This window comes from Thamnophis elegans, chromosome 11 (genome assembly GCF_009769535.1).
Source record: "Thamnophis elegans isolate rThaEle1 chromosome 11, rThaEle1.pri, whole genome shotgun sequence".
Taxonomy (NCBI): domain Eukaryota; kingdom Metazoa; phylum Chordata; class Lepidosauria; order Squamata; family Colubridae; genus Thamnophis; species Thamnophis elegans.
The window spans coordinates 38,267,619-38,285,857 of record NC_045551.1 but is presented as its reverse complement, the minus strand read 5'-3'; the positions used below and the strand labels follow the sequence as shown (position 1 = coordinate 38,285,857).

General features: G+C 41.3%; 1 protein-coding gene across 1 annotated transcript in view; it reads right to left on the bottom strand.

Moving 5' to 3' along the window:
• The window catches only part of SH3RF3 (SH3 domain containing ring finger 3), a 218,529-nt gene that overhangs the window by 65,307 nt on the left and 134,983 nt on the right, over nt 1–18,239 (bottom strand). Inside the window, exon 2 of the mRNA XM_032227048.1 lies at nt 5,798–6,073. Coding sequence (XP_032082939.1) covers nt 5,798–6,073 — 276 coding nt within the window. The remainder of the gene's footprint in view (nt 1–5,797; nt 6,074–18,239) is intronic.

Sequence of the window (18,239 nt, the reverse complement as noted above, 5' to 3'; positions counted from 1 at the left end):
TATCTATTAATAAAGCAGTCTTAAATTGAATCAAATCATAATATCCTATAGGTATTTAGAATGGAATGGAATGGAATGGAACAGAACAGAACAGAATAGAGCAAAACAGAACAGAATAACAGAGTTGGAAGGGACCTTGGAGGTCTTCTAGTCCAAATCCCTCCTCTGTAGGAAGTTGTTCTTGACTCACATCCATTCATTTAATGACTATTCAAAGTTACAACACTACTGAAAAAGTGACTTTCTGTCCTCCAACTTACAACCGTTACAGCATACCCAAGGTCGTATGATCAAAATTTGAGCGCCTGGTAACTCGCATATATTTACAATGGTTGCAGCAGGGACGTGCAGTCACTGGAGGCAGGGGAGGCGGGGCCTCACCAGTTTCATGAGGAAAAGGAAAGAATTTTTAAAATAATTAAAAAGGCCAAGGTAGTTGCTGCCAGACTCCAAGTCACAGTGACTCTGAGTCTGCTTAGTGCTAACTGTAGGGGGAGGCGGGAGAACGATGGGCATCCTTTGCATAAGGAATTTTTCGCCTTTTAAGAGTTAAGCAAGGGTTAAAAAGCGAAAAATTCCTTATGCAAATGAGGCACGTGATTCTCTCGCCTCCTCCTGCAGAGGGCACTTTGTTTAGAGGCTATTTTAAAACATTTACGCAGTGTCATCCACGTGGTGACTCTAGCAGCAACTATCCTAGCCTGCCTGGCCCTGGCTAGACCAAATCTTGCATTTTTGATGCAGCTGGAAGGTATGTGGGTCAGAGAGAGTGGGCAGGAGGGAGGAATTCAAAATTATTTGTAATGTAAGTAATTGTAATTTGTTTTTATTGTGTGTGTGTGTGTGTTTACCTGCCTCTGCTGGTGCGCGGGTTGGTACATTTATTTTTATTTTTCATTTTTTTAAAGTGCCGGCATGCCTTCTGGACCGGCCATTCAGCGGGACATGCTTGATGTGCTCCATCCCGGCGGGCGGAGAGGGCGAGGGAGGACTGGAGGTGACGGGCAGGCGGGCTCAGCAGCGCTGCTGCACCAGCAGAGCCAGCCTGGGGGAGGAGGGGCGGCTGAGCCTCAGCCACCCGAGCAGCCTCGCTTCGCCACCCACCCGCCCATCGCCTCCAGTTCTCCCTGGAAGCCTCATTAGAGCAGTCGGTGCCCGGAGCGGGACCGGGACCCACTCTATGGCGGACGGTGCCGGGACTTGAAAGTCCTGCCGCCGGGGCCCTGCTGCCACTTTAAAGCCATGCCCCCGGGCACCAACTGCTCCAGCGAGGCTTCCAGCTCCATCCCAGCGGGCGGAAAGGGCGAGGGAGGACTGGAGGCGACGAGCGGGCGGCGAAGCGAGTCTGCTTGGGTGGCTGAGGCTCGGCTGCCCCTTGTCCCTCAGGCTGGTGCAGCCGCCCGAGCAGCCTCGCTTCGCTGCCCGCCCGCCCGTCGCCTCCAGTCCTCCCTCGCCCTCTCCGCCCGCCGGGATGGAGCTGCAAGCCTTGCTGGAGCAGTTGGTGCCTGGGAGCATGGCTTTAAAGTGGCCGCAGGGCCCCAGCGGCAGGACTTTCAAGTCCCGGCACCGTCCGCCATAGAGTGGGTCCCGGTCCCGCTCTATGGCAGATGCGGCGCCGGGGCTTCAGCGGGGCTTTCGCACTTGCCTCACCGGCCATGAAGCTCACATGTCACTGGGTTGCAGCATCCCTGAGTCATGTGATCACCATTTATGACCTTTTCAGCTGGCTTCTGGCAAGCAAAGTCAATGGAGGAAGCCAGATTTGCTTAAATACTGTGTGATTCAATTAATAAAAATTGCAGTAATTCATTTAACATCTATGGCAAAAAAAAGGATGTAAAATTGGGGATGACTCACTTAGTCTTGCTTAGCAATTGAAGTTCTGGACCCAATCACGGTCATAAGTTGAAGACTACCTGTACTTTAAATGAATCAGATACTTGTTTAATGTAAAGAAAAACACTTATCATTTTTACATATTTTTACATATTTGACCATACAGTCTTATCCACTTACTACCGGAAAGCCATTAATAGAAATAAGATGGAAAATCTGTTTCAAGAGTCACACACACAAATAGGATTTTTTTCTTCTTCTCAGCCAGGATGAAATGAAAATTTTAGCCTACATCTCTCAGAGAAATCATATCAATGACAACAGATAGGACATGTCATTGTGATGGAGCTGTGTGAGTGAGTGACTTCAGTAGTGTGTGGGATCTGGAATCTATCTCAATAGGAATAGCTTCTTCAGCAGAGTGACAACTATAATTAGCATAGAAACGTCTGACGAAATAAAGACAGAGTGAAATCCAGAAATGAAAAATAGATTATCTGCTGTCAGAGAAAACAACAGACAAGGACCAAAGACTTATTCTAAGTGACAAGCCATATATAGCAGGAAGGAAGCTGAGGAATAAAAATGTGATGGGAAGACAATGAGAGTCTCAAGGCACCTAAAGGAGAGAAGAATTGTATTAGAGATAGTAACTGGATCAAAGTTGGATAAAAAAAAAGCTGCTACAAAGTTTACCAGAGGTAGAAAAACTTATTAGGTAATGATATAACACACTCATTCAGGGGGAAAAACCACCACTGTTTGGTGGATGTAGAAAATAGAGAGTTGGCATTTAGATCTGTGGGGAAGATGAGGAAACTCTGTAGGTCAACAAAGGCGCTCTAGTAAAATGTTACAGGGCTGATCCACATCCTTTTGTTTCGCGAGGTCAGAAAGGCAACGTGCATGCAATTCAACAACAGTCCTACTATGCTGGTCCTGGAGGTTGGAAATCCCACACACCCTTCTTTTCCTTTTTGGCAATAAACACATTGTGGCAGTAAATTAAGTGAGTAACAGTTTGCTGCTTCCTTATCATGACATATAAAAATAGTCAACTCTGGAGACTAATTCAATCAAAATGTGTTAATGAAAATATTTTCTCTTCCTTTAGGACTGCCAGAAAAGGCACAGGGAAAAGGTACAGGGATGATTAATTATTGTTTGTGGCTGCAGTTTTGAGATACTGCTAAGTTCTTGGTTTTCTTTTCCACTAAATAGCTCCATCTCAGAAGAATTAAAAATGATGAAGTTCCTTCATGCACATAGTGATGTAATCCTATCAATACATCTTCATATGATGAGATCAATATAGAGTATCTACTGATAAAATGGAAATTTTTCAGACATTTCCAAAATGGATTTTTACATTGGCAATAAGCCCTCGCCTTCAATGAGACACTTCCCATATTTACAAAAATCCAACCTAACATAGGATAATCAAATTTATCACTTTAGGATTTTTTTGGTATAAACCAGAGATGGTATTCAGCAGGTTCTGACCAATTCTGGAGAACCGATAGTGGAAATTTGGAGTAGTTCTAAGAACCATAAATACCACCTCTGACTGACCCCATCTATTCTCTGCCTCCCGAATCCCATTTACAGTATCCCTCCCCTGGAGTGGCCATGCCACACCCTCCAAGCCACTCCTGGTAGTAAAAAAATTTGAATCCCACCACTGGTATAAATGTGTGCTTCATACAACAATATGCAAACAGGTAACTTTTGTTTTTATTTGATTTAAACTGTACTAGAAACTTCCAAGGCTCTTCTTCACAGAAAAGACTATGCCTTCTTCTTTTAGAATATACTTAGGTGAAGTCAAATAACATCTTCCTATGCTTTCTTCCTAGTCCAGAATTTTCTATCTCATGGCTTTCCAAAACTGACATTTTGATTTGTGTCTTCTTTAAGCTTTTTATCCCCAAGGAGTCAATCTAGAGCAGGGTGTCAAACTCAAGGCCCAGGGGCTGGATCCAGCCCACATGGGATTTAGATCTGGCCCACAAGGCCACCCTGGAAAAAGTGAAGGATCAGGGAAAACAGGCTCCTGAGCTCAGTTTTCGGTTTCCATGGCCTACTGCAACCTCCACCAGTGAAAACAGAGCTCGGGAGGGCTGCACATGGCCCTTCTGAGCTCCATTTTCAGTGGCGGATGGTTGCAGGAGGCTGTGGAAGCTGAAAATGGAGCTTGGGAGCCTGTTTTCAATGGCAGAGCGTATGGACCACGAAAGGCACCCCTGACAGGAATGATGTTGAGATGGCCATGGCCATCCTGGCCATACACGCCCCCACCTCCCTGAGATAAAACACAACCATGATGCGCCCTGTAATAAAATTAAGTTTGACATTCCTGATCTAGAGAAAGTATTAGGAGCTCTGACTCCCATAATATAACTTGCCCAGTTCTTCCAAATTTGTTTGTGCCTCTCCACCTCCTCCTTCTCACTGTAGCATTTTTTCAGTACCCCTTACTTCTTTCATCTCCACAGTTGTGCTTCTCATTGGAAAAAAGTTAGGGCAAATTGTGATGATATAACTCAGTGTAATCAGCCCCTTGGCTGACCATATAGTCAGTATAAAGGAGAGATGCACATGTCTGTATTAGCTTTTGTTTAGATTAGTGAATTGTATGAATGCACAGCACAAAACCCCAACTGCATGAGATATTGTAACTACAATGGTGTTTTTTTTTTAAAAAGAGTTTTTAAGGTACCACATATCTCAAAACTTTATATCTTTTTAAATTGCTACTGCCAAAAAGTAACATGATTCATATATGGGACATAAGAACAAGGCAACTATTCCAGGCTTTCATGGAAATGTCCTATGGATAATTAGCAAAGTCTTAATGCAAGATTTCAGTTCCATAAAATATTTCATGGTCAACAAAAGCTGAACATTAAATCAATGCAGTTCTGTAACCTGAATGAGCAGTTATATTAATCTTGTGGACCACAGAGTTACAGCAGAAATTTCAGACAGTTTTGTGTTGACTTCTGGTTCTAAGATAATACTGTTGTATTCTCCAAACCTAATGATGTTTAAGGATCTTAATCTCTCTTTCCATTCAGTCCTTGTGATTCTGGTCATGTCCATCCCCAGTTCATTTCAAGTGCTGAATCCATATTTTTGTGATTTTATCTGAAACTGGAACTTTTTTTGTGTGTGGCAACACTGATGTTTGTGAAAAGTCTATTTTTCAATTGGTTTACTCTTGTCTTACTTGGCTTATCTTACATTGTAAGCAAAGTGTGTCCTTGCTTAGTATGTGCTGTGATCTAAAAGCAACTCAGTTTTAGTCCTTTGAATCAGTTTTACTTCCAGGCATGTACTCTGTGGTCCTCCAGCTGATGGTTGGGTCAGTTGTAGCCACTAAGTGCAAGGAATCCCACCCTCTTGTTTTACAACAATGAGTCCTGTTCTGGAGTCTAACCGACAGGGCAGGAAATCATTCAGTAAATGGCAGCCGATGCATGAAAAAATATTATCTCATTATATTAGAGAAGCATTCATTTTCAAATAAAAAGTAATCATACCATATCACTGAAATGTTCTATTTGTAATTTTATCATTCCTTCAGGCTATACAACTCCTTCTTTGTTGCCCGCCTGAAGGAAAACAATCAGAATGACGAAGTTCAAAGGCCTTCTGGAAATAATGTTGAGCCGGGGCATAGTTGCAGGCAATAAAAAAGGTCAAGATTGCAGCCACAACCACAGGATTGAAGTCTTGTCTCTCTTTACATGTGTTATGGGAAAAGAACATTAAAAAGGGTCGGGACTTCAATTATGTAGTTTGGACTGCCAATCTGACTTTTTTTTTAACCTTCCGCCCTGGAAACCTCTGAGTTGAGCTCTGTGGTAGCTCCAAAATTCATACTTTAAAGAGTAGTATTTTAAAGCAAATACATTAGGAACTATAATGAAACTAATTAGAAAAGGATGGGCATTTCTACCTTGGTAAAAGTCAAACAGTCTTTGTCTTGATCTTTGTCCTTTATTTCAAAGTCATAAAGTGCTTTGCCTTGTGGCGGGGCTGGTGGAAGAGGCTTGATACACTGGATGTAGCTTGCTGGGAAAAAGCCATGATTTCCATTCAGTTCCCCATGATACCAATTCTCATCTACTTTTCTGCGCAGTATAATAAGGTCTCCTTTGTTAAATTTGAGGTCACCAGGTTCTTTCCCTTCGTAGGCATAAAGAGCTTTTCCATAGGGAAGCTGAGTGGGGTTCTGCAACAAAAAAAAAAGAAAAATACTATGTACTATTATGCAATTAATTATAATATACATTATTGTTACCCTTCGTTGCATGTTGCCTTTATAACCATTTCTCATCTTAGAATTCACTACAAAATAGTTTAGCATGAGGCAACTACAAATCAAACTCTTATTTCCTGCAGTTGGGACAAAAACTGTCTCATACTATTTGCTTATATAGATACCTATGTAAGAATGTTTCTGCTATATCCAACAGCTGTTTTACAAATTGTGACTGTTAATAAGATAATTATCATTCTATCCCCTATATTTTATTGTTCCCTTACTACAGTCTTTTCAATTTTCTTCTCTTTTCAGTGAATGAATTCCTGTTTGAAGAATAGCAATTGGAATGTACTTATATTTATCTGTAAAATGCAGGTAGCTTTGTGTTTAAAAGTGGTCCACAGAATAATATACAAAAAGGTTCATTTATTTAAAATTTTGAATAGCATAATGAATAGAAAACAACGTCTGTACTGCGTACAAATCCAACTCTATTTTTATGAAATATCAGTCATGGTTGAATATCTAAGTCTATATTTCATAATTGAAATACCCAATACGAGTACTATTCATTGCACAATCAATTAAGTACCATTTTCTGAATCTCTTTGTTAAGTAGCTACAGAAATTTCCCCTTTTTTTCAAGCTATTCCCTGCTTGTAAGCTAGTTTTCTTCTCTTCCATTGCAAATTAATTAGCCAGTGAATCTCTAAATTAGACAGAATTCCTCTCCACTTTTCCTCTACTTACTCTAATTAAAAAGAGACTCCTACAGAAGGTGGCTTCACATTAAAGAAATTTCTCTACCAAAAACAAAAAAACAACCCAAATAATTGATTAGTCTTACTGAGTTCCTCTCAGCCTTTTTCTATCAAAAAATGAAAAGAAGAATGTCCATCTATTACGAATGTAGGCTTGTCATATAAATGAAGCAACCTTGGAACTCTCAGCATTTCTTGTATGTTCACATTCCAGAATATGTCTTTATTTGAACCAATCAATTCTGATAAGCAAAGAGGACAATTACGTCTACTTGGGGGAAAAGTGAAGTCAAGTAATGACATGCTGGGGATTCAGTCATTGAGCATTTACATTTCAGACAAATCAAATGGCAGCACTTAAGAAACTACAAGCAAACAAACAACAATCACGAGGCAATTAAATGGTAACTAGGGCCTTGAAACCAATGAATTGATTGCTTAGTAGAAACCATTGTATGACATTCAGTGCGTCACTATCTTCTTTCCCTGTTCAAAAGCTTTCAGCCACTGAACAGCTCTCAGTTGCCTTCTCTCTATTATGCACAGTTCCTCTTATCCTCTGGTTCAGTGTGAAAGCTTCCCTCAGCATTATTCTATTTTCTCAAAGATTTCTTTTTAAATCACCAGTTCCTCATGTTTCTGTTTTAGCCTATCTTATGCCTTGTTGGCTCAATTTCTTTCTTTCCCCAGCTTAGCATGTTGCCACTTCTCTTTTTAACATACTGTGACACTTCTCATTAACCTCCTCCTGTCTCTGTTCCTGATCTCCTTTGAGCTTGTCCTCCCCTCTCTTTTACCTCCCCCCTTCCTGTTTTTCAGCTCACGACTTCTTTACACGCCTCTTCCTTTCTGAACTTCATGCTTATTAGTTTATTCTGCATCTCGGAACCTTTTTTGTTACAATTTTCACCCCACCATACAGAAGAGCAACAAGCCAAAGCTCAACTCAGGCAGGTAGAAAGCCTGTCACCGAGAAATAGGCTAAACTGGAGATTCAGGCATTCTCTGGAAGGACCAAATATTGCAATGTTTTTAGAGCCATCATCAACTGCAACAGGAGACAGGAGTACTTTTTCCAGCATTGCTGCAGCAGTAGCAATTTTTAATTTATCTGTTTATCTAAAAAATGTAATATAACTCAAACAATATAACTCTGGGCAGCTTACAAACAAAACAAAGCAACAAAAACAACAGTCAGTAATAATCAGGAATAAGCAACCTGTTTGACATTCATACCCTTTCCTGATGAATGTATTCATTTTCGTCCCAATGCTCAAGGGGAATAGCCAAGTTTTAATTTTTATTTAAAGGTCAGCAATGTTGGAAACAACTGAACTTTGGGGATAGGAATTATTTAAAAGGGCAGATGCCCCTACAGAAATGGAATGGCTTCTGGGTTTCATCAGATGACAGTGACTCAAGGCATGACCTAAAGCAGTGATGGTGAACCTTTTTCTTATGGCCACTCAATTCCCCGCCCACTTGTGCACGTGCACGCAATCCCCCCACATGCATGTGTGACCCCCCCTCCCCAGGCTCCAGAGGCTTTCCTGAAGCCCGGGGAGGGCAAAAACGGCCTCCCGTGGAGGCCCTCCGGAAGCTGAAAATGGATCGTTTTCGAACTTCCAGTTGGCCCATTGGGGCCGTTTTTCGCCTTCCCCAGCCTCTGGAGGCTTTCCTGAAGCCTGGGGAGGGCAAAAACGGCCTCCCCTGACACTCCAGAATGGTGAAGAATCAGCTGGATGGTGCGCGCCAGAGCTGACAACTGGCGTGCCACCAAATATGACTCTGCGTCCCACCTATGGCATGTGTGCCATAGGTTCGCCATCACGGACCTAAAGCATGCCCATATTATTCGTGTAGATAAGTTCAGGACATATCCTACAATAACTCAGCTCTATGCCATGGAAGGCTTTATAGGTGACAACCAGCACCTTGAATTGCCCTTGGAAAGTGGTAAGAGCCAGTGTAGTTCATGAAATAGTGGTGTTATACAGGGGCATACAAAAGTACATACAGATAGTCCTTGACTTACAATCATTCATTTAGTGACGGTTCAAAGTTACAACTGCACTTAAAAGTGACTTACGACTGTTTTTCACTCTTATGACCATGGCAACATCCCCATGGTCACATGATCAAAATTTGGCCACTTGGCAAGTGGTATGTTGCACTGTCTCAGGGTCATGTGATCACCATTTGTAACCTTCCCAGCTGGCTTATGACAAACAAAGTCAACGGGGCAAACCAAATTCTTTTAATGATTGTATGATTGACTTAACAACTGGAGTGATTTACGTATCAACCATGGCAAAAAATATCATAAAATTGGATAAAACTCACAACAACTGCCTTGCTTAGCAACATAAATGTAGAACTCAATTGTAGTCATAAGTTGAGAATGACCTGTTCTTGGTCAATTGTGGGTCAAGGATGGTCCAATGTACAATGTGTTGCAATAGCAGAGCTTCTGAATTGGTAAAACTGTTTCACAAAATGAAATTCTGCACACAAAAAATACCCCATAGTACAAGGAGAATGAAAGAATAAGATATCCACAGTTTGTCTGCTCAGCAATGAAACAATAAATGTCAGTACAAGGCATTAATAACAATTAAAACTGGTAATGCTTATTTTGTAGCTCATTACTTGACGCGCACTGGAGCCATTTCTCATTTTGTGAAGGAATTTAAAGGAGCACCTCCACATTTGGATAGATCCTTTATACAAGCAGTCTGGACAAGGCATATGGTTTCTGTCATGAATAAAAACTTCTTGGAAAACTCATCAGCTGTATCCAGAAGAGGGATTTCCATGCAGAAACTGGTTGAATTGAACTATTCACAAACAGATATGTAGTGCAGGTAGTCCTTCACTTACAACACTTGGTTTATTGACTGCTCAAAATTATAACAAGATTGAAAACAGCAATAGCAATAGCACTTAGACTTATATACCGCTTCACAGTGCTCTTTATAGCCTTCTTTAAGTGTTTACAGAGTCAGCATATTGCCCCCAACAATCTGGTCCTCATTTTACCCACCTCAGAAGGAAGCTGAGTCAACCTTGAGCCAGATTGATTGGAACTGCTGAACTGCAGCTAGCAGTCAGCTGAAGTAGCCTGTAGTACTGGACTCTAACCACTGTGCCACCTCGGCTCAAAAAAGTTACTTATGACCCTTTTTCACACTTATGACTCCTATAGCATCCCCATGGTCATATGCTTGGAAATCAATGAATATTTATGATGGTGGTAGTGTCCTGGGATGACATGATCACCTTCTGTAACCAAAATTCACTTAAATGTTTCACTTAACATGTGTTAACTTAATGTTGGACTCAATTTTGTTCTTAAGTACTTCACTTTTGTTTAGCTACAGCTAAAAGGCACCACTGTGGCAATTGTTACATTACCATTATGAAAAGCTGGAAGAATTCTGGGTGATTCAAAAGATTTGTCAATTGCATGTTAATAAGAACCAGAAAAATAAAGCACATCACCTTATTAATTAGGTATATTAAGTAATTATGCAATTATTAGGATGGAAGGGGCACTAATTTTCCAGTGTTTCTCCTTTTCTCATATAAACGTCTCAGAATTATTGATGTGCATCAGCAATTTTTCAATATTATTCCTATTGACTATAAGATAAATAGTCTTACTTCCATTTGTCTAGAGAAGGGGTCTCCAGTCCATTCAGAAGTGGGCCATATAAGTGGCAAGTGAGTATACTTGCAACTGCAATTGTGGAGGTGGAGGGCATGCCCGCCGCTCACAAAAATCCAGCTTCCTGTGTATGCACAATTGCTCGCTGTTCGTGCAAATGGAGCTGTGCAATCATACACACATGTTACTCATAACTTTCCTCTCCCACCTTCCGGTCTATAAAGCCGGAAGGTTGGGGACCTCTGGTCTTGAGTAGGGTTGCCAAACTCGTGGCCTGCGGGCTGGATATATCACGTGCTGGCCACGGCCACCCCCATTTTAGCAAAGGGGGAAAAGGTTGCAATACATCAACTGACGACAGTGTGTTATCGCAAGTTTGATATCCCTGGTCTAGGGAGAAAATCCAAGGATGCTTTGCAGGGGTGGGGTGGGGTAATCTTGAAGGGCTTCTAACTTTGCACTTTTTAAAGGAGCTTTCCACTTGCTGATTCTAAGTAAGCTTCAAGAATGCCAATAAGGAAAGATTTGTATGTATGTGCCTAAGAAGTTATGCTAGTTTATCATTTTCCAAAAAGGAATTGGCAAAGCTACCCACCTAATTAAAAGGCGTACTTTATTTTGCATGCCCATATTTTGAGAAATGTTTATTGTCAGACACAGGGATCTCAATTTTACTGCAAAACAAACTTTCTAAAAAAAATTATAACCATGGGAGTGCAGAGAATAAAGTTTTGCCAAGGGGACATATCATCATAAATTTGAATGTTTATTTTATAGGTAAATAATTGTTTGTTTGATTGAAATGATGAATTTGCTAAGTTTTAAACATAGGACTCAGCTGACATATTTAAATCATGTAGTAGTAGTAATAGTAGTCTACTGATTAAATCTTCAGTAATGGAATTCAGAAATAAAGGCGCAAGCTGAATTCCTTTTTGTTTCAAAGATTTAGGGAGGAAAAAGTAGAACAACTTGCACCTGTCCATGAAGCGAACACAATGAAGTTGCTATAATGGTTGACAACTGAAACATTCCAGGCATGCATAGATAGATAGATAGATAGATAGATAGATAGATAGATAGATAGATAGATAGATAGATAGATAGAAGACGAGTGACTTCCATTTTCTCTTGACTTCTCAAATTCTCCTCCAAGACTTTAATTTAAAGAATTGCTTACATATTTAATTTCTTTGGACATTTGTGAAAAGAAAGTTCCAATTTAAATGCATGTAGAAATACCTTCCCCATTAAAAGTTTCTTACCAAATGTTCCAAATCATTTATTTGATGTATAAAGAAAGCAGTCCGAGTTGTTTGTCAATGGTGTGCTAAAACTGAACATAAACAATCTCTTAAATAGAAGAGCTGTGGCACCAAAGGCTCAGCTTTCCCATGCAATATTGTCATAATTAAATTGGACCTTAAAAATCCCAGTTCTCAGGGCAAACTTACAACTATTTAATGAGGGGAAATTGAAATATTGTCACAACTTACATTGGAATAGCTCCACTAAATATAATGTAGGAAGCCAAAGTGATGAGTAGGAGTCTTCTCAAGGGCTATCAGATCACTTTGGTCCTGCAGTACTTAGAATATAAACTATCAATTATGGTTAATTATTAGAATAAACTGTATATAATTTCTTGGGTTCTTTGCTCTGTATAAAATTTTCTGCTTTCTAAACTTTCCACTTACAGTGATCATGAATATGACAATCTTCTCTAACTCAAGCCCTACTGAGCAATAAATAACCTAGTTCTTAAAGTGCTACAGGATCCTTTGCTGCTTATTTACCATAATTTATGTTATTCCATTGGATTTTAGCATTTACTTCATTGAGACATATGAAAGTATCTTAAAACTTGGTGGAATTCAATTTTCTTATATAGTGTATCTATTAAGATATTCAAAACTTTCAGAGTAAAATAATACAAATTTCAAGTGTCTTAAATTACTGTATATCTATCTAATTTAACCTTCAATTTTGTCCACCTTTCCTAACTCTTTTCGCAGGAATCATGTTTAATACTTTCCTGATGGTTAAGTAGAGAAATGGTGATTCTACAATCTGTATCAATGCATTAATTAGCCTGGGGTGTGTGTGAAATTATACGCCCCTCAGAGAGGGTTCCCAATTTGGGAGTCCTCCTGGATCCGCAGCTGACGTTAGAACATCACTTGTCGGCTGTGACCATGGGGGCCTTTGCCCAGGTTCGCCTGGTGCACCAGGCGACCCTATCTGGACCGGGAGGCCCTTCAGATGGTCACTCACGCCCTCGTCACCTCAAGACTGGATTACTGTAATGCGCTCTACATGGGGCTGCCCTTGAAGAGTGTTCGAAGACTCCAGTTAGTCCAGAACACAGCCGCGCCAGCGATAGTAGGTGTACCTAGGTACACCCACGTCACACCTATCCTCCGTGAGCTGCAATGGCTTCCCATTGGTCTCCAGACACGCTTCAAAGTGCTAGTCGTTACTTTTAAAGCCCTACATAGTATCGGACCTGGCTACTTGAGAGACCACCTCCTGCCAATTACCTCCCTGAGGCCTATAAAATCGCACAGATTAGGCCTCCTCCGGATTCCATCTGCCGGTCAATGTCGGCTGGCGACTCCCCGGCGGAGGGCCTTCTCTGTTGCTGCTCCGGCCCTATGGAACGATCTCCCTGCGGAGATCCGGACCCTTACTACCCTTCCGGCCTTCCGCAAAGCGACCAAGACCTGGCTGTTCCGGCAGGCCTGGGGCTGTTGATTTTGTTCAGCCCCATCCTACGTTGTGAACGTTGTGGATCTTTTAATGTTGTCTTGTTTCTGTATGTCCTTCCTTTTCCCTTTTTTACTTGTAAGCTGCCCTGAGTCTCTTTGAGAGTGGGCGGCATACAAATTAAATAAATAAATAAATAAATAAATAACATATAAATTGAAAATTGTTATTATAAACAGAACATAATAAAAATAAATGTGCAGAAATAACTTTGAGAAAATATAATATCTTAAGAACATGTTAACACATTATACATTACAAAACCCCTAGTGACCCACAATTAAGATTTCAATTTCAAGTATGAATTTTTGAAGAACCGGGTATTTTTTAATTTGAAAAAAATCAATTACAGAACTAAAACATGTGCAAATCCAATATGGTGCAATTTAGTCGACTTGCAGTATATTAGACTGCAGTGATTAGTATTTTAGGTATATGGTTACCAAATTCCCACCTAGTACTGTCCTTTAAAGCAGTTATTCTCGTCAATTAAGCTAACCTTATAGTACTGGAAGAATGAAGAGGGTAAGGAAAAAACAAGAGGGGTTTTTTTTGGCGAAAGAGCAGACAATGCAAACAAATTAATAAATGTTATAACTGCATTGTGTCCATCAACTGTAACATGATACCAATTGCCTTGTGAAGTTTATATGCAGAGTGTCTTAATTTATGCATCTCAATGATATGGAAAAAGAAAGATCATGGCCAAGTGCTAATTTCTGATGTGCTACATTCTAGACTAAATTATGGCAGCGGATTGTCCCTGCCCCCACTTTAATTGTGCAACTCCCATCTGTTTAGTGTATGCCGTAAATGCTATAAACACTTTGGAGTCAAATTATGTTTGGGTTTTCCAAAAACTGTTAAATCTACAGTGGAACTGCATATTTGTGCAGTGATATAGTTAGAATTTGGCTTTGTATTCTCCATCGGGACACAGCTAACTCTCTAACCCAACAATTTGTTACTCTAGCAGTTCCAAGAAAAGTGTGGGGTCGATAAAGAACATAGATTTGGCAACTGAGTGTTATCAAAACAGTTAATTGAAAAGATCTTCAATTTATTAACTGAGAAGCTATTTTGTATCATTCTAATGCTTGTTTAGATAGAAAGAACATAACATTTTATTAAGATCTGTTGAAAACAGTCATGAATTTCAGACCCCCACAATCTCAATTAAAGATTGTTTTGCTGACATGCCTGAAAAAATAAAATAAAGGCCGATCAATATTCTTTTGAACATCTGGCAACTTTCTATAGCTATGATACATTCAGATTAATGTGTGTGTGTGTGTGTGTGTATTTATTTTGTAGTCCTTAGTTTGCTTGCTAAATCTGTTTCTTCCAATAGAATAATGTGTGTGTGTGTGTGTATGTGTGTGTGTGTATGTTTATTTATCTTGTAGTCCTTAGTTTGCTTGCTAAATCTGTTTTTACCAATAGAAGGTTTTGTTTATGTCCTGGGTAACATATGATCCTATTCTTTCTGGATTCTTTTTTGCCATAAAAATCATTGGTACTTAACAACCAGGCAGTTCAGTGAGCACGCGATTTGGCATGCGACTCACTTCCTGCGTGCACGCACTCATGCCTGATGCACCTGTGCACACGTGCGCAGTTTGAAGTAACACAGCTGATTCGTGTGGCAATCTGCCGCACGAATCAAATGAGAAGATAAAGGTAGAAAATAGTGTGGGCGGGCGGGTGGGCGAACCGGTTCACTCCCAGCTGATCGTCAGAGCTACTGGTTCGTCCAAACCAATCTGAACCGGTAGAATCCCACCCTTGGTTAAAATTTAAAAAAGAAGATACATCAACATCTAAAAAACCATGGAAAGCTATAAACCACATTCTAGCCTGCACTTTTGTGAGGCCTGCTGTAGTCTCAGGATGGCATTAGAGATACATTTCGAGACATGAAGGGCTAATCTTAGAAATTTGAATTGTACAAGTTCTAGTGGTGCAAAATTGGAGAAGGAGCCCAGCTAAAGAAGTTGTGCTATTGATTTGGCTTCAAACAGTTTGAATGTGGCAAGTATTTTTAAAAAGCACTTAAGCCCACATGTATATGAAACTACTTTTTCTACATCAGAAAGACTGGTTTTTAGACTGGAGCAATGTACTATAACTAGTTAGAAGGCAAAAGACTTCAGCCAGTATCTGATTAAAGTTGTGTCAACTCAGCACAAGCTGGCCGGAGAGTCCTAATCAACTAATTAAGGTCACGGAGCTGAGCTTGTTAACTTATGCTTAGCACTTATTAGGAAAGTGCTGCTGCACTGAGAAAAGCTGCTCAGGAAGTGACAGCTTGCTACAAACTCAGAAACCTGGACAATATTTGATTTTAAGGCTAAGCGTGCCGCCAGAGAGGGCACATCCTTTTTTTGCCAGACTTCTGAGAACCCTAATCTTGCCAGATGCATTAAAATACCATGTTTCAAAAATAAGACTTATTTTCTTTTGCACCATGAAATATGGCCTTGGGCTTATTATAGGGGGAAGGCTTACTGTTTTGGGGTTGCTGGGCAGCTGCTCCCTTGAGAACTGGCTCCCAAAGAGCCGCGCACAGTCTCAGGGGCAAAGCAGCCATGAGGTGACCATGCAACCCCCCTATCCAGCCGGGCAGAGCACCATTCACTGACCTAGGGGGTATCCCTAAGGTGCCAAGGCACGTGGGGCTCTGCTCGCTCCCCTGCTCTCACGGCTTGGCACATTAGGGATACCCCCTAGGTCAGTGCATGGAGCTCTGCCCAGCTGCAGAGGGAGGTTGCGCGAGCACTTGTTCCGCCCACAGCAAGCATGCTTCCCAGCCTTACCACGCCCTGGCCCAGCTCTCTCTGCAGGCCCAGGGCACCTCCACCACCACCGCCGTGCTCCGAGCATAACTTCTTCTCCAGCTTCCAAACTCCAAAATTCAGCTGCAGAGTCTTCCAGCAGCTGCTGCTGTAGGAGTGCGCTCTATGGTTGTGGGCTGGCTGCTGGACAGAGAGTCTTCCAGACAGAGAGTCGTGCAACCCCCCCCCTCTCCAGCCGGGCAGAGCTCCATGCACTGACCTAGGGGATATCCCAAATGTGCCAAGCCGTGGGAGCTGGGGGGCGGGCAGAGCGCCACGTGGCTTGGCACCTTAGGGATACCCCCTAGGTCAGTGAATGATGCTCTGCCCAGCTGGAGAGGGGGTTTGCTGGGTGGCTGCTCATGAGTGTGGTCACCTCATGGTTGGTTCGCCACTGAGGCTGTGCCCGGCTCTTCAGGAGCCCACTCGCAAGGGAGCACCTGCCCAGCAACTCCCCCCTCTGGCCAGGCAGAATGCCACTCCCCAACCTAGTGGTATCCCGAAGGTGGCAAGCAACGTGAGTGCCTTTCCCCTGGCTCCCATGGCTTGGCGCCTTTGGGATACCACTAGGTCGGTGAGCGGTGCTCTGCCTGGTCAGAGGAGGGATTGTCAGGGGGCCTATTTTCAGGGGTGGGCTTATATTTTTGTCCACGTGAAAAATGTGGCAGGGCATTAGTTTCAGGACAGGTCATATTTTTGGGGAAACATGATAGATTTCTGAAATATTGAAAAAAAACTAACCTTAAGGCTTCAACAAAACAAAAATTAAAATTGTAGGATGCACTGAAATAGCAAAATGTTTGTTATTGCTAGGTGTTGTGTTAAAAGAGTTAATTCCCTCAACATAACCAAATCGCTTACAGATAATTCTTCAAGCACCAGTACTAGTGGTGGGCTTTCACAGATCAACATTAAAGCATACCGAAAACTTTCCCTTCCCAGTTCAGTCATAGGTTTGCCACCACTGGATTAAGACATGACCATTCAGGACATAATAGGATTAACCCACTAAGATACAGAGCTCACTACATTGCACAATATCCTAAGGTCTTTGCATCACCTTCAGAAACATCAAGCAAACTTAGCTCACACAACCTATAGAGCCAGCTATGACCCTACATAACCCCTACATGGCCCCATGGCAGTCTGACAACAGCCAAATACATGTTCCTGCACAGGAACAGGAAGCTCCAGGGCAAAGCCCAAGAGAAGGTATAAAAACCCCTCACTCTCAACTCCATGTTGTCAGCTATCCAGGATCACACATGCTTGGTGATTCTGCTTCATCATTAAACCATCTTTCCAATCAGCCTCCAGCCTCCATTTTGTCTCCATTGCCTTTCTCCCGGCTTGAACCGAACTAGATAGATATTTCTTCAAACAATAGCAATAATGAGGTCAAAAACATCAAGAGGGTAGCTGCAGCTATGTGATCAAAGCCCTATCCCTTTTTATGTATATCACACATGCAATACGTGTGGAAAGGAGCAGGGCTTCTATTGTATGGTTATTGAGGCAGTTTTGGCTTTTTTGACAACTCTTGCAGCTTGCTTGCTTGGAAATATGTACATTACATTGTACTACTAGTCAAAACAAAGAAAAATGATTAATTCCCAAAAATATAACTTTTTTTCCTAAAGTATTCTCAATATTCTATGTCTCTTTTGGAGTCAAACAACTGAGTTTTCTGAGACAGTGTCTATTTTTATCCGTAGATAGCTGTGTAAAAATAATTTATATCCAGCTAACATGGATCTTCACAATCAGTAGAGTAGCATCACTTTGTGGAATCAAATGTTTTTGATGGTATTACTAGTGGGGATAAGAACTGAATATATGACAGATCATTTGTTGTTATATGCCACTGAGTTCAAGGCAAGTATTCTTTTAGTTGCAAATTCCCAAAGACACTCAAATCAGTCTATTGAATTTACTATTCATTACCACACTTACAGATAATGAACAGGAAATGAGCACCACTGCAATAAAAACGAAAAACTAGAGAGATGAAATGCTTGCCAGAAGTCTGAGGGCTCTGAAAATTTGCAAATGAAAGACTATTGATAATTAGAACACTGGAATAACTGCAGTTCAGGCGACAAAAT